Below are 17,313 nucleotides of genomic sequence, written 5' to 3' on the forward strand. Positions count from 1 at the left end.
CCAGATTCCCTGGCAGCACAATCTCTATCTTTTAGCCTCCAAGAAGAGCTTCTGTAAGACTCCAGTTTCACTTCAATTTCTAGCCCCCCTGTGTCGAGAAGATGTGCTCCCAGACTCTGAAGGCTATTTCATTTGAAACTCAAATGCAATCAGCGGAGTGCAGACCACGGTGCACTGTAGGCAGGGAGATTATCTTTCAGTGTAGCTTTCACCCATTGTGAATGATAGTGGATGGAAGAGATTAACACTGAGACTGCACACACACAAACACACGTACACACAAGTCCTTTCTGCCCTGTAAGCTCACAGATTGCAGCAGCTTTGCTGGTGAATGTGTGAACCACAAAATTGCCCTGCCTGGGAGAAAAGCCACCAATGAACACAGAGCCGGTAGGGTTGGGGTTGGGTTTATAAAAGGCAAAGCAATGAAATCAATCACAGCAACCAGAATCTGGATAAAGGCCAGTTTGGCAACACAGTCAAAAACCAAATGAAGGGATAGGAAACCACTGAATCCAGCGGAAGTTTATGGGGAGGAAGCAAGACCTGCTCTTCAGCACAAGGCACCTCGAGGAATTTTCTGTCCCTCAATTTGCGCCGTTCACTCAGAGTCACCTTGGGACAGGTCACTCACCCAATACACTGCACCGGTTTGACATACGTGAAGCAACGCAATGTCTGTGTGCAAACCAAGCCCAAGTCTCTGCTCAGCATCTGTTCTTATCAAAAACCGTCACATGCTTCAACAGAAATGCAACCCCTCCTCTGCAGATATCAAGCATGGAGAAACCAGGCTGATAGGATCCTGAGTTCCATCAGCACATCAGGAGCTGAAGGGAAAGAAGCTACAGCTCACAGTGCTCTTACCTTCTTCACATTTGGCAGAAGCCAGCTCTTTGAAAAACAAACAAACAACGCTTTGAAGAGTTTCTTATTCTTGCGGTAACACTCGCCTCGGCACTGACAGGATTCAAACCAGACGCGGTTGAGGGGAATCTGGAGTCGTACCAGGTTTAGATCTCACATGCCAAGAGAGGTCAAGACCCAGCCAAGCCTTGAATAGATGACTTGCAAAGAAAATCCCAGGACACGGAGGAAGTGGTGTTGGTGGGAGAGAGCCTTCCCCTCTGACTCACTAGGCAATGCCATGTGACGATGCTCTGGTGAGGAACATGGAGCGGCTGTCATTCCTATCCACCAGAGCCCCAAAGTCCAGCGTACTTGTCCTCAGCAGGGGTCCCACGGGACTCTTAAAAAGACATGGGTTGCAAAATATCTAAGTTGGCTCAATTCCATTTTATTCTCTTACATTCTGGTCATCTCATCATCTGCCCTGAGGGAAGGTTTGAACTTTCCTGACCTAACTCGAAATTTGGTTTGGTTACGTGTGTGTGTACAACTTCTTTTCCAAAGATGGCTGGAAATTTAGTTGGAGTTTGAAAGTCTTTTTTATTCAAGTGAATAAAGTGGTTTGGGATCTGCCAACACTGATTTCACCATGATCAGTTCTCTATTTAGAGACTTTTACTGGGAATAATTTACAAACAGGTAAGAGCTATATTGAAGCATTCAGCTGGACAAAACTTTGCAGATACATTGCTTTTCATTGGTTCTTGGCATTACTTCTTACACAGAAACAGTTGGGCTGGAGGACTATGGAAAAAGATACAAATAACTTCCATATAATTTCTCCCCTGGGAGCTAACTTCAATATTCTTCTCACTGGTCTACATTTATTAGAGTCCACCCTGATCTGGCCCCTGCTGCATACTAACTCTCGTGCTGTACCATGGCTCAACCCAAGATGCCATCACAAACTGAGTGCCTTGTGACCCGGGTAAAACAGCAGCAAAGACCTCATTTCAGTTCCTTCCAAGGAACAGAAAACACCCATGGCTCCTTGAGAGTCTTTTTGAACATGGTACCATCATGGCCAGGCTCCTCCAAGTCGTCTGGTTTGACTCCAGCCCTGGGATCCCAGTGGTGATGCTGGACTCACAGCAATGTTACATGGAAGTAACCGTGGAGCTGTAGTCCCTCATCATTAGACCTTGACTTCTACTTTGCCAAAATTATCTAGAGAAACATTACTGAAGTGAAGCTCTTCATAAGAATACCAACAAATAATCCATTACTGTAACAGGTCTGAAGTCAGCTGCCAAATCTATATTGTCACATGAAAAATCTCTAATATTAACTATTTTTTTCAGCAGGACTACACGGGGCGGGGGGTTTAGTAAAGATTTCTATTTTATAGCATCTTCAGAAGAATGCCTCTATCCAGGACAGTATGTGAACATATGTTTAAATTCCTCTGAAGTCACTTAAGCATGTATTTCTGATTATGCATATACTTGGGTGTTTTCCTGAATAGGGAGAGACTTAAAAACAGTCCTGTAGCCTAGATCACTTTCTCTATGTCCCTCTGCCTCATCAGCTCATCATTTCTTTCCAAATCTCTTCTACAAACATCTCATCTCTTTCTTTGTTAATCCCCATTAGATTGATTTTCCCTTCATTTACTGATTCTATGACTGAACGCTTTACTTCTTTCACTACCTTATCTTTCTACACCCTGCTTTTTGACATCTATAATGCAGTTTTCTCCTGTAAAATATCGTGCTGCACTTGAGTTAGGATGAAAGATAGCATATGAAATCAAGTGTTTTATCTCAGAACTCAGACAAATAGTCTCAAACAAGAATATGCATGCAAGAACATCGCCTTAATGCAGCTGTAAGCTCAAAGCTTTCCTATTTGTCATGTATTAACCACAATCTGGTAGTCCTTCCTCTACCAGTGGTAATTTGGGATGTGTGGTTACTCTGTGGGATCTTAAGAGGCTTTCAGATGAAGCACTCAATCAGCAGGTAACGCGTTCTGCAGCTGGTTTGCAAATCAAAAGCCACGTAAGTAGCTCCAGAACCAAGCTAGGAAAGACTCCATGAAGAAGCAAGAGGAGGAGTAAGACAAATTCTTATTCAGGATGCTTTTACAGTATCAAAAGGAAAAGATTTCACAGGTCCTCACAGGATTTAGGAACACGTTTATCTTTCAGAGAGACTGAAACCAAGAGAAAGCTCAATGTGAGCATTTCAGTTCCACATGCAGCCCTGGCATATTTTCCATGCACACCTGAGTGCACCCAGCTGCTCTTATAAGCGACATGGGTAGGGAGGAGCGTAAGAGAGAGAAAATGAGCTGAGGCAGAAAGTAATACCTCTGCTGTGAGGAGACCTGTACAAAAGAAATACTTATAGAAAGGGTAGAAGCTGGCGCTGGAACCCAACTCTCACATTTAATCCAACAGCAGGCGCTTGGCAGTGGGGAGACCACGGTGTGTGTCCTTCTGCTGCCTGGGGGGTGGAAGAGGATACGTCCTATCTGCCTGGCTCCCACCACACTGTAAGGTGTTCCCCCCAGTATCAACGTAAAAAAATCCTAAGAAGGTCACGATCTCCTGTGTCACTATCAGGTACCACCATCAACTGTATCACAACCCAGTCCCATACATGCCAATAAAGTGAGTGTGGGGCATGCAGCAAATTTGTTCTTAAAGTGGAGTCCGTCCTACTGATACCAGTAAGCCTTGAGTACAGTTTTTCCATACCATGTTATTCCATAAACTTTGACACATGCATGGACTTATCACAGAGAGAAGACTGGGCAGAGGACATCCCCATCAGCGCTACAGGAACTCAAGAACTGTACAACTCAGTACTGAAAACTGCACTCCAAACACGCACATTAACATGTTCATTACAGTTATTTTCTTAATTTCTAGGTACTTAACTCCTTTACCAGGGCTGGCCTGGGGGTCCTGAATTTCAATCGAGCTTGGGAGAGTTTGACATTAACTGGAATGTGCTGTGTTTGGAAAGCCCACTGTGCCTTTGTGTTTCTAGCAGTTGACAAGCTGGCCCTAAAGGTCAACATTATTTTGAAACCCACAACACCCACTTTCAAAATAATGTTGTTAGCCAGACCCAGTACAGTGGGACTTACGATCTTAAATCATACAGGCACTTTTTAAAAATGGACCCCTGAGTAATGTTCTAAACTTTAGCTCTGTTAGTTGTACAGTGAAACATGAAAGAACAGACATGAAAAGCCTCTGAGGCAGAAAATTGTGTAAAATCACAAATTCTCAAAATGGTCTGGCACACGGAAGAAAAACATACATACGTGGTTCAGTGTCAGGTTCGGGGATCTAGGAAGCCCACTTAAATGCACGCGTTCCCGCAGGAGTGCTCTGCAGATCTGAGATTTGTCAGAGTAACAGCACCCAGCTCTGCCCTTTGATTTGTGCAGATGTGAGTGCACGGCGTTAGCTGCAGGCAGGGTATCCAGAGTTCTGCCAAATAGGGTCCTTTTTTTTATTATTATTATTATTTTTTCCTTTCCCCCCAGCCATCTGGGTGGTCTGAGAATCAGACCCGAAATACCTAGGATCCCTCGAACCACATGTTCTAATCCCAGCAGAGTTGACTCAGTCCTTCATCCTTCCAGGGTAAATTGACTTCGCTGCACTTTATTGCGTGGGGGGAACTTTTGGATGAGATTTTAAAATTTCCGCTCTGTATGGACATTACAAACCCTGCATTTTTCTTCCAGTATCACAGGCCAGCAATCCTGCTATTTGTTTTTATCGCTCAGCACCTTGTGTTGTTTGCTTCCCATGGCCACTGGTAGCTGGGAATCCAGATTAACCAGCACCTGAAAAGTGATGTGCTGCAACCTTCATTTAGCAAGCCAATGGGATGGATGGGTTTTGTCCATTTATCTCCACACACACTAGAAGGATTTCAGAGAAACACAATGAAAATGAGGAGGCTGAGCAGATTGATATTTGAGCATACATTGCAGGCAGCAGCCTGGCCAATTCATTACTGCGGGAGGAAGGATATGACAACATGCAGCAAGTATCTGGAGGGGAGTGTTACAGGAGGAGGTGTGCTAGGAGCAGAGGGATTGAAATTCAGGCAGAAAAGAAGGAGGGTGAACCAGGGAGGTGAACTGCAGAGAGAGCTCTGTAGGCTGAAAAAGAATTTGCTACAGGATAGAGTAAAAGTTTAACCTGGAGCTACAGAAGCAGAAATGGGGAGCCCGCACACCCCTGTGCTGGACAGAAGGTGCTACACAGGAGCAGTACTGAGGCAAATAAGTCTTCACTGTGTCCTGTCCTCACAACTGTAAGAAGCTGATGAGAGGCAAAACACCATCGAGAAAGGGGATTTATTTAGGATTAAGAAAAAGGAAAGGCCAGGAGGAGCAGTGCTCTGCATTTAGCTGAAAGAAAACTTGTAGGAAACAAATTCATGACATTGGAGCTTGCAAGGGCAGGAGACTGGCACTGAACATTTATCCATTTTCAGAGGATGCTGAAAGCAAAGGAAAGTGGGATAAACCATTAAGACAGGTTCTGAAAGACCCTCACTCTCTTTAGAAACTCTTTAGAAAGCAGTGGGAGAAGAGAGTTCAAATAAATTTCTCCTAAAGCACAAGCTTAACAGCGGATAAGGTAGAAGCATGAAGTCACTTTTAATCTACTGTAAAGTGATGTAAGCAGAGGGATTATCACTTAAGACTTGCTGACATGAAGCTCTGAGAATGACATTTAAAAGCAATGGTGGATTACAGAGTGACATCATATTAAACGAACACATGCCAAAGGTTTACATAAAAGACCTGAGAGATCAGGCTCTTATTCCCAATAGTAAAACCTCCTAGCCATTTTTACACTTCTGGCGGTGATTAGGCTAAATTAGAGCTGCAGTTTTTCATTCAGTAAATTGTGGTGTCAGAGCCCCAGCAGCTTGGTGGCCCAGATCTTCACCGAGTGCTAATGGGCACGACTCCACCTGAGCTCACCGAGGCCCCTCATTCCAGTGTGACGATGGCAGCACACACAAACTGAAGATCCAACCCAAACATTTCCAAGTCTGATTTGCAGGACCTTGCATCTCACTGCACGGTTTAGTGATTAACTAAAAATCAGAAGTCAAACTAAAACTAAAAAGTCAAAACTAAAAGTCAAAAACCATGCACCTTCAGGTCCCCCCTGGATTTCAGCTCTGAGTTTTTCAAAGTATTCTGACAATTTTAATTAAATACATACGATGAAACTATCTTCTCAATTTCTTAACGGCGTAGATGTGCAAATACCTCTTATAATGAAGAATGCGTGAAACTTGTTAACCAGGTTCAAAAGAGAGATTTATTCCCTTAGAATGGTTTATCCAGATTGGAAAAACCTACAGAAACATTCATGCCTTGATCACGATTTTGGATTAGGCTGTCATCCTACTGAGGTCAGAAGACGTTAGGTGTGTACCTTCTCAGTTTCTGCACAGATGGGTACACTGCGTACAGGAAAGTCCTGAGACCTGAAAACATGCCACAAGCCCCTTCTGGGGAGCTGAATGAGTCTCAGATAGCTAATTAGCCCTGACTTTTCTTAGCTCTCAAAACACTAAGGAGTGAGAATTATTGTAAGGGCATTTTAGAGAAGGGAAAACTAAAGCACAGATGGAATTAAAGTAGTTTTTTCAGCTCCGAAAACAGAAGAACAGTTTCATATGTAGTCTCCTGGAGAAGGATCAAGTAACCATCAAGTGTTAATCCTGGTAGTTTTACAGTGAGAGCGGTATTGATAGTTCCCCAAATCACCTCCTGTAGGTTACCAAAGAGCCACCTAAAAGCAACACACTCCTGCTAATTACAGAGCAGGGAGAGGTCTGAACCAGCCTTCTGGAGGGGACCAGCCTCTGCAAACCATCGCGCACTCGCACATTCTTATTTTCTTAAATAAATAAAAGAAGCACGTGGGAAAGAAGGGAACACAGTAAATGGGATGTGGGAGCCCCCAAACCTGTTTCCCAAATGAGCGACGTGTCTATTTGGTGAAAGTCGTAAAAGTTTGCAAAACACATAAGAAGGCCTCTCTGAGCAGCTGTTTGCTTTGACTCTGGAGGGTGCTTGCTCTATCTCCAAAGCAGCACAGTACCATCAATCACAACCTGCCAAAGATTTTCTCCTCTGGTAGCAGAGTAAATATGAAAACACACACGTTTTATTGATGTGTGTGTTCTGCAGCTCAGCCCAGCAGTGTCCGTGCTGCAGGAACAACTTTTACCTGGGTCCCATCCCAAGCTGCCTGGTGGGATCAAAGCTGGAGCCTCACAAGAGCACTATCCTACAAGGACAACCGAAGCTGCTCTACGCACTCCTGATGGTGCAGGGTGCATGGGATGAGCGAGAGCCTCGGCAGAAAATGGGGAGCACTGATGGGACAGCCCCAGTCGGCTGGGCTGGAACGCGGTCAGTGCCATGGGGCACTTGGAAAATTTCCCTTCCAAACTCCAGCACCTCTCCACTGTATTTTTTTTTAATTTTATTTTTCCAATAGGTACAGCAAAAGGCCCATCTGCGACAGTAGCAAATTCCAACTCTAAAGTAGGAGACGCTGGTGTTTCTCAGAGCACCATTATAAGATGATGATTATTTTTTGTATGGCTAAACAACATATTTTCCCTTAACCCCACTTGGCCTCCCTTGGCTGAATCTCACAAAAACAGAACAAAGGAAAGAGAAAACCAGCCTGAAACAGATACCCGACGTGGAAAATCATAGTTTCGAGGTTAAATTTGGCCATTTTGTAAACACTTAAGCCACGGCCTTTTTATGATGAAAAGTTTAACAGCCACCTTGCCCGCCTGTGAATTACCCTGCCTAACGTGCTCGGGAGCATTGGAGCCAATCCTGAAAAGGTGTTCTGCAATTTTTAGCACAGCGACAAGAAAACAAACTTCAACAAGGAGGGGTAATAGGATCAGATAAAGGAAAACAGTGTAGGCTGAATATCAGGGAAAATCTGTAATATATTAAGATCTCAGGGAAATGGAGGAAGATCCGTGATTAATCCAGATAAAAACCCTACCAAGGGAAATTAAGGGCAACTACACATTATCATGGAGGTGGAATCTTCTCTATCTTTAGGTCTTCGGGACAATTGAGTGCTCACAAAAGCCATGAAATTTTGTGATTATGAGCTTAGACTGTTCTTTTTTTTTTCCCCTCTCCAAAATTACTTTGATATGTGGACAGAAGAGCAACAACAATATTTTGTTAATAAATAATGTCAGAACTGCATCCTGTAACACCACCGGGATGTCAGTAGAAAAACAAGGCTGCTTTTGTTTGTTACACTGTGTAATGCCTGATGGGTTTTAACCACAGTTTAGGAGCTACTGTTAAAAAGCTTCTTGCTGAGTCAAGCCTAGGCATGCTGTTTACAAGGGTTAGCCTGAAGGCTCTTGCATTGGCAGGGACTTTTAAGCTGAGCTAAGGAGTTTTTTGTTATTTTTGTTGTGCTTTAGAAATAAAATAGTCAAGAGTAGCTAAGCACACCTAAAAGTGGGGAGTGGAAGGGAGCTATTGGCGCTCACCTGCCGTCTCTGCCAGCAGCTTCCCTCTGTAGTTAAGGGCTTGATCTTGCAAAGCTGCCTCGAAGAGTCCCCTTGGTGTACAGAGGAGGGAGGTATTGCAGAGTCGGGCTCCAGTGGAGCAAGCTTTCATGAAGAAGCTCACTAAAATACCAACTATGCCCTCTACTAGAAAATTTTTTAATGTGTGAAGTGAATCTGCTTGGTTCAGCTTTGAACCTGCTGAGGGCTTTCATTCAGGTAACGCTGACCTACGCTCTGCCTTAAAACCAATGTTTCAGAGTGAAATTCTGACAAATCAAGAAAAGCTGCATGCAAGAGCCACACGTAACACCCATCATTACCCATCCATGGAGCATGGGCCACCCTGTGCTACAGAACAGGTGAGGATCCTGGGGGGAAAAACAGAACACGGCCGTGCAAGTTAATGCACTATTGCAAAGATACACAAAATGGTTGGGAATCTGCAAACTTATTTCTGTTATTTCCTAGATTTTGAGTGCTGTATTTTGTGACCTTAATATCAAACGAACACTGTTTTGGAGAACTGGCGCCTCATAAAATTTACATGGGCCAATATGATTTCCTTCATTCATTCTGCTGTAACTCAACAGTCCTGGAAGAGATTTTCTCCCACATTTAGTTTTGCTCCAGTCTGCACTTTCATGGTGTCCACTGCGCTACAGTCCTGCCTCTCCTTTCATCCTCCATATGACCATGAGACCACAAGCATAAAAATCCAAGCTGATGTCTCAAATCCACGATATTTCTCTTGATTTGCACAGCAGAGCTCAAGGATCATCTTAATGAAATATTTCATTTCGCTGAACTAGCCAGATAAGCACCATGATTCTGCCAAATTGTTCTTAATGCCAAAAAAGACACCACTTCCAAAAATGAAAAAGTGGTTATCACCAAGTCAGTAAAAATACCAGAGGTTGTACAGAAAAGTGAGATGTCCTATTGACTGGAGAAACACTTTTTTATCCAGATAAAGATCTCTAGAAACGTATTTTCAAGGCACTACCATCATGACCGGTGACTGGACATATGCACTAAATGCTCACTGAGGAAGACTCAAGCCCTTACCATGCTTAATATGGAAGTGACTGGAACAGAAAAACAGAAAACAGTGAGCAGAAATGCAGAAAATCATTCAAGCCCATCCTAGCACTTGCCTTTTATTGTTTGAGTTTTCCATATTCCCACCATATTCTCAAGAAAAGGGTGCCAAAAGTCCTGCTCAGGAGACCTGCAGATGAGTTCCCTACAGTTAGGATAAAACAACTTATGCTAACATTAGCCCCAAAGCAAACAGCGGTGCAGGAGCACACACGGCCATGTCGCATCAAGCAATCGGGAAACAAACCTTTGACATAACGCAGCAGGCAGATAATAAGACCCCATAGTTAGCAACAAAAGAGACTACATTTAATTTGCTGTGCAATGTTCATGTAATTAGTTAAATTTGGTACCAGCAAGACAGCAGACAGCTAGAATATGGGCTTGATGAATTGGGGGCTCTCTGTCAGGCACTGATCCCATTAATCATAAAGCCAAAACTCAGTGACGCTAATTTTCTTCCAAACATTTGCCATAATTTTCTAGAGTGAAAATATGCCTTTTTTTTTTTTTTTTTCCCTTCTCACCAGTTATTTACTTTAAACAGAAGAATGGGTTTCTGCACCACCAGGATGGAGTACGAATTTCCAGAGGCTCAACAGTGGCCACAGAGTCCACTCAGCCAAGCCAACAAGAGCCACAACTGCTAAGCATGTCCTAGCCCAGCTCCATCACCATGTTCTGGATGATTTCATGCTGGACATCTCCAGTGAGGGGTGGTGAGTATTACGCTGTGATATCTGGAGCAGAGACTGGAGGAGATAAGGGGAAAGCAAAAGAGAAGAAGAACAAAAACTAGAGGAGGAAAAGGCTGGAGATGAGGTTGAAACATTTGCAGATAAAATTAAGAGAAAAAATGGTCAAGACTAACTGCACAGCTGGTGAGGATTTTCCCAGTGTGGTTATGCCATAGTCTGCGCGCTTGGAAAAGAGAGCTAGACAGAAGCTGTATTCCCTTGATCTTAAAACGCAGGCTTTGCTGTAAGCTGCAGAAGAAAACCCTCTTTAATTGACAGCAGAATAAGGCCCAGGACACGGCACTGACACATGCACACAATTGCACGCTCACAAAAGCTGCATTTGATATTTCAGTCGACTAATGTGGTACCTTCTGCAGCTTCAGAACGGCCACTGAAATCTTTGCACAAAAAAGCACGGCCAAGAAGCGGTTGGCTATGCCACTTGAGTGCTTCCCCATTCACCCTTCAGCACAATGTCCAAGGAACAAGTCTGATCTTACCCACAGTTTCCAAGAAAACTGTTTCCTCTTGTAAGACTGACAAACAAACTTTCCCGTTGGTACTTCAGAAGTCATTTTTGCGAAAGCTGCTGCTGGGAAGGCGAAGGGTCCCGAATAAGGAGGACAGTAGGTATTTACAAACAACTCTACCCATACCCTAAGCAGGGCACTCTTGGTCCCCTGATGGACAAATGTGGACAGTGCTAAGACAGCAGAGTATTAATATTGGCACAGATGAACCGAACACCTTATCTGCCAGCACTGTCTGCTTGGCCAGGGTTGATCAGTTGGAGAACCCCAATGTGATAAAACGCTGGCTCCCATCACGGGGAAATATGATTCCCGGGTACATGGCACCAACTGGCAAGCTCTGGGTTGAATTTTGGAGAACAGCCTGCTCGATGGCCCTACCAAAATCACTGCCATGGTGCCCCTGGGCAGATGCAGCACCAGGAGGAGTGAAGGGGAGCATGGTCGCTGCATGCTTTCCAAAGTGCCAGCCCGTCCAGAGGACAGACCTAGCCATGCCCTGTAGCAGCATGCTGGGGCTGACTTTATCCACCTTCCTGGGACATACAAATAACTTGTGCCAAACACCTGAGCATCTGCCACCCTCTCTCCAAACCACAATTTTGAAGATGTCTCTTTCAGAAGTCTGCGTGTCCAGTATAAGCCATAGCTCTGGATTATTACCTGTCTCCTACTACAGTTTTGAATTAATCTGTGTTCTTTTCTTCTACAATTCTTATATGTACATGCAGGCAAGATCAGAACTGTTTCATTCAGCCCCCCTAAATCCCCAGTTTTGGCTTCCCACTTCAGCAACCTTTCTGTCTTTTCCCCTTTGCATGCAGTGTGTAAGGAGCTGCTCTACCCCTTTAAACATCCAGTCAAATTGACTGCCAGCCAAAAAGACAACGACTTGTCTTCTGCTAGGATCCAGGGGAATGCCCTATCATTTTTTCCTGCAGCATTTTGGAATCGGAATAAAGCCCTCACAGCCGTGAGACTCCACAGATCTCATGGTTGTTGGTTTCTGCTTTGCTTGCCTCCCAAGGGCTGTTTACCTGCTCACACCTGTCCAGAAAAAGCATGGCTCTAAAACAGCCCTGGAAAACCATGGAGAGCTGACCCTTTTTGAGACAACAGAGGGAACAAATGAGATTTTTTACTTGATGAGCCCTATTTCACTTTCCCTTGCTCTTCCTGTAAAATGTTTCCAGCTCTTGTGGGTTCCCCTACACTGAGTACCCTGGGACTGCCCCTTAGGTTACAGCCACCGGCTGAGGGATTTTGGGGCAGCTGTGGGATCACTAACCTCATCAGGCTGCTCCTCATCTCCCATCGGGATGGCATGTTTCAGGGATGAGAAGTAACCCTCCCGGCCGCACGGTCACTACAGCCTCCTGCTCGCAACTCCACTGACTCCTTCTTCCCTGCCCTGCTCAAAGATCATAGCAGGTGAACCCAAATCTCTCTATAAATGTATCCTCACTGCTCTCCAATGACAACTGGGCTGTCATGTCCCAGATTAGGAGCTCAACATGATTGCATAGCCCCCAGTCAGCGCTTGTCCTCACTGGCCATCAGCCACCAAGAGACCAGGATGCTCTCAAGAGGAGGTCACCATCAAAACCCATGGTCCTGCCCCTCCAGAGCGCACGTGGACACCCGCATGAGGACCTACCTCTCTACTGCATTTTTTAAACACCACCCAGCCTGTCTGGGCTGTTGTCCGATGAAATCAAACCCAACTATGGCACACCTGGCAGTTTTTCGCTGTCTTCCCCAAAATCGCAGGGCAGGGAGGAACGGTACAGGGGGGTCTGCAAATGGAGGGCGCAGCACTAGGGCTTCACCAAGACAGTGCCAGAAAGGACCTAGGTACGTTGTGACGTGAGAAGCTCCATGGGCGCAAAACCACACGCCAGCCCCAACCCCAGGACTCCCATCCCGGCGCTGCTCGGCACTTCTGTAGTTTTAACGGAGCTGTACAGCCGGGAGGGCACCACGTGCCCCACGCTTCAGCAGAGATTCGGCGCAGCGCAGGCAGACAAGGTTTCAGCGAGGCTCGGGAGCAGAGGTGCAAGACTTACCCGTGGATAGCGTGGATAGAGTGAGGTTCGTAATGGTATCGTCCTTCCTGGTGGCGCATGTCAATTGGCAAAGGAGCGTGGAAGGCTGGAAAAATGTGCTGCGGCACTGTGGAGGGGAATAGAAGAAGAAGAAAAAAAAAGGGACTTCAAAAACTTTTCCTTTCCTTTTAAAACAATTTCAAAGGCACTAAATCTCCATGAATTTCAGAGCAAGAGCAGTGCAAGACAAGGGGTCTTCATGATATCAGCGCTATCATACACCAGAGAAGTGGAATGAATAAATAATCAAAGTCATGCGGAGAAATCCTACATCTTCGACATAAAAGATCTCCAACAGGGTTTTTGACAAAGACAAGCAGCTAAGCGCTCTTTGAACTTGAGGAGATTATAGGAAGCACCAAGGAAAACTAGACTTGCAACGCAAATCAGACTCAACAGAGCCTGGCGGGATCCAGACCTGCGTTGTCCCCCATGCCTGGAGTGGCAGCAAGCACTTCTCCCGAAGGTCTGTACACACAGGCTGGAAATATTTACCTAAAAACCTAACAGAGAGAGCAGCACTAATGCAAACCGTGGAGGCATTCAGAAGTGGCTCAAAAGTGCCTACTGCCAGCTTCTGAGAGAGGAGCCCAAATTGCTCTCACTTGTAATCACTTGAGGCCCTATTTTTTATTCATTTGAGAAGCTTGTTTCATCTTTGATGGAAAGATAAAGTGGTCTCAAAAGGCAGAGAACACCTACATTGACTTATTAAATCTACAGGTTTTAATATTTATTATTGACCCCAAAAGTTAACGGCAAGAATATCTGAGCGAGTCGAGCTGATGCAAAATTTATCAGGTTATTTCTCCCACCAACCCCGACAACGCTGCCCGGCTGCCTGGGCCTTTCCTGCTAAAATTACAGAAACTGAAGAAATACTAAAGAACAAATATGGAAACTAAAGAAATAGCAGAGGCTCCGTACCGGTACCATACGGTCGCCCTCTGAGCGGCTCATCCCCGCTGTCACAAAGCTGCTTTCTAGATTTGCACCAGCGATGGGCTGTAATGCGCAAGGCTGGTCTTGCTCTGCCTTCACGGGCAGTCCAATGCTCCTCACAAAAGATTACTTGACATTGTCCCAACACCTCCTATCCCCTCACTGGCTTCTAGCAGAGGCCCTTGGGTCTGACTGCAGACCGAAAGCAAACCAAACTCAATCTTCTAAGTGAGCACCTCGACACCCAGTCCGCACTCGGCGTTTCACTGCCACTTGCCTCCGCGAAAGGTAGCATCTCCCTGTCGAGTGGGACAGCACCATCCAAACCCCAAGTGCCAAGGCTTGGGCCACGTCTCTCGCTGATGCTGAGCAAACTCCCGCAGCGCCAAGCTCTTTTTCCGTCGAAGACTTAAAATTCAGCCTTTCGCCTCCGCGACTCCAGCCGCCACGGAGCTACGCCGACTCCATCCGGCGAGGCTGCGCTCCTCCCGGCTGCGTCGCGCGAAGCCTGGGCGAAATCCCCGCACGCGTCCTTCCCCGCGTATCAGCCCGAGGATCTGCGGCTCCTGCCCCCATCGCAGTGCACAAAGCCCCGAGCGCGGCACAGGCGCGTCAGCCGGGCTGCCGGGAGAGGTGAGAGACTACACAAAAACAAGCCTCCTGCCAACTCCGCTGAAAGGCGTTAGGCGAAGGTAGTCGGGGTGGAAAGTATTTCAGGCTCCGCAGCAGACTCGCTCTCCGTGCTCCGGCGCAGGGCTGGCACCGCGCACGACCTGATACACTGGGAGCATTTTTGCAGCTCGCCTGATGTCAGGACACAGAAGGGTAACTGTTAGCTGCTCCCCCCCTGCTGCTCCCCTCCCCTCCTTCCCCCAAAGCAGCTCAGGCAGAGAATAAACTTGCATCCTTCAGGATTTGCTTTGGCAGGAGAGAGATTCACCCTTTGCTCGTCCTGGGCTGGGACGATCCCTCACACAAGGACACTTCGTTTTAAGAGGCAGCCAGTGTTTTTCCAGGTCAGGAGCGCAGCAGTCCCCGGTCTCACCAAACCCACGCTCAGCCCGAAGTGCTGCCCAGGCTGGCAGGCACCTGGAGCTGCTGCCCTCCTCCCCGGGGACCAGACACCTCTACCAGCCTGAGCCGGGCTCCCTGCAGCACTCACCCTGTAGCTACTCCATGAACATAAATCCAAAGGAGCAAGGACTCTTCTGCGATCCTGCAGCCGACCTGCACAGCCCAACTGGCATCCCCATCGGTAAAGTTTTGCATCCTCCCAAAACAGGGTGGCCACTCGTGGTAAGGTTTTAGCGGTACGGAGAGTCACGTCATCATCCCTAGCCCTTCTGTGGACCAGTTTAACTCACTAATAATGATGAAGCCATTAACAACAGGCCAGATTCTGAATCTCTTAAAAACAAGGCAGGTTACATCTTGTTTTGTAACTGCCTACTGACAATGAGTGATGGCTGAGCTAATATCAAAACTTTCAGTGCAAAACGAGTCTTTCCTTGTCACTCAGGAGAGCTGGGAATACGAACACACAGGGTGCCTGCTGCTGGGCCTCCTTTCCGAGCTATCTGCTGCTACAAAAACGACACCTGAAAGGAATCCCTCACACCTCTCATTATTAATGGGAGAAAAATTTCCATTAATTTCCTGCCTCCCACAGGCACGGTTGGTTTGTTTTTAGCATTTCAGACTATTTGGATGGTGGCAGAGTCGGCAGTTCCTCTTCTTCGGTGACCTCCCTCTACATCCTCCCACTTTTGGGGCTTCCCTCTGCTCCCCTGCCTGGGAGCACCAGCCAAGCCAACCGGCAGCTGGTGCCGCTCCTTTTTCTCCTCTTCCAGGTGGCTTGGTCAGAAATAATGAATGGTTTTACAGGCAATCAGCTACCGATTCATAAACGTCAGCCCGGCTCTGCTTCTCCTTCCCACCCCTCCTGAAGAGGACGGGGAGCTGGCAGCAGGACAGCAGTGCACACCGCTAACAAAGATGGATGTTTTACACATAGGAGTTAAAAAGACAATTATATTCAATTACTTCAAGTAAGTCATGGTGATGTATTCCTGAATAGCCACGGGAAGGGCAATATGATGATTAGGGCAATGAATTTGCCAACTTTAATCTAATCAAGGCAATCTTTTGTTTAGCATTATTTGCTTTGCGGTGGCAGAGGATTTACCAAACCCAAGCAATCTTTGCAGATTTAACCCCAAAGCTGCCCAATTAGCGCTAATGATGATTGTTTTACAGAGTGAGGAAGCTTATAGCGGGAGGCCTGGCAAACTCGTTCCCCCAGGAAAAATCCAGGCCACGCTGCTGCGAGGAGGCACAGAGGGACATCTCCCAAGGTCCCGCAGCACTGGGACAACAGAAAAACTCCCACGGACGGAAGAGAAAAACCGAAGGAGAAATCAAAGCAGCACCCAAGGGGCAGGGCTGATGGAAAAACAGGGTGTTTCTCACAGAAATAACATCGCTCCTCATTAAGGCTGTGGCACGCAGCTCCTGGGGTGAAGCACACGCCGGCGAGGCTGGGAGGCCCCACCTTGCCCCCAACTGCTCCTCCTGCAGGAATGCGTCTGCTCCGCCGCACCGCCTGATAAGGGGAAAGACGTCGCTACCTGTCCCCACTTGTCAGAACTGATTTTCTGGCCAAGGTTTATGAGCAAGACACGGACCTCCCACTGCTCTATTCTCATCCTTGCCTATTCAAAGGCCAGCCAACCCTCTGGCTTCAAAGGGAAGAGATATGAAGCAGAAATGTAGGTTTAAAGGGGATGTCCCTTTGCCGAAAATCCCAGGAATCGGGGAGGGAGGCATCAGAAACAGGCATTTTTTGAGGATGATGCAGGCTTTTGATTATCTCTGCAGATAAACCTGCACTTCAAGAGAAACACACACTGCACGTACGGGTTTGTACAGCGAGCAAAGGAGCCATTCTTACATCACCCACCGCAGCTGCTCTTTTTGAGCCCAAAAAGGAGAATTAGGAAGGGTCAAACAAACTTTTTCAATTCCAAATACTTCAACCTCCATGTGATCACTTAAAAAAAGGCAGCAGAAGAAAAGAAATCAGACCTGTTACCATTGAATCAGGTTTCATTTGTGGTTAACTTTGACAAAAATAACTTGGAAAGCCCTTCCTCTGGTGAGAGGGGCAGAGCTGGAAGCACAGAGTGGTCCCCGGTGGCAGGGACAGACTCAGATGGGGGAAGCCCAAACATGCACTCCCTCAAAGGCCGTCTGCAACTCCCACCTGCAACCGGGGTGCTGCAGCAAGACCAGGCCTCGGAGACAGCTCGGAAGCCCCACACGCACCCTCCGTGCCACCCGATGTGCTCAGGGCTCCTGTGGATTTATCTGAAGCACGTGCATGCTGCCGAGCCATCAGGTGGGCTGAGAAATGTGGTTTTCCTACGGGTGT

At 46.6% G+C, this 17,313-nt stretch overlaps 1 protein-coding gene across 7 annotated transcripts in view; it reads right to left on the minus strand.

Annotated features, from left to right (window-relative positions):
• The window catches only part of GLI2 (GLI family zinc finger 2), a 186,551-nt gene that overhangs the window by 51,775 nt on the left and 117,463 nt on the right, over positions 1 to 17,313 (minus strand). For 5 of the 7 annotated variants that reach the window (XM_048072194.2, XM_048072188.2, XM_066999038.1 and 2 more), the window contains one exon: positions 12,903 to 13,008. The exons of the other annotated variants lie outside the window; for them this stretch is intronic. In XM_048072194.2, the coding sequence (XP_047928151.2) occupies positions 12,903 to 13,008 (106 nt within the window). The remainder of the gene's footprint in view (positions 1 to 12,902; positions 13,009 to 17,313) is intronic. 7 annotated transcript variants of the gene reach the window in all.

This window comes from Anser cygnoides, chromosome 6, assembly GCF_040182565.1.
Source record: "Anser cygnoides isolate HZ-2024a breed goose chromosome 6, Taihu_goose_T2T_genome, whole genome shotgun sequence".
NCBI classification, from domain to species: domain Eukaryota; kingdom Metazoa; phylum Chordata; class Aves; order Anseriformes; family Anatidae; genus Anser; species Anser cygnoides.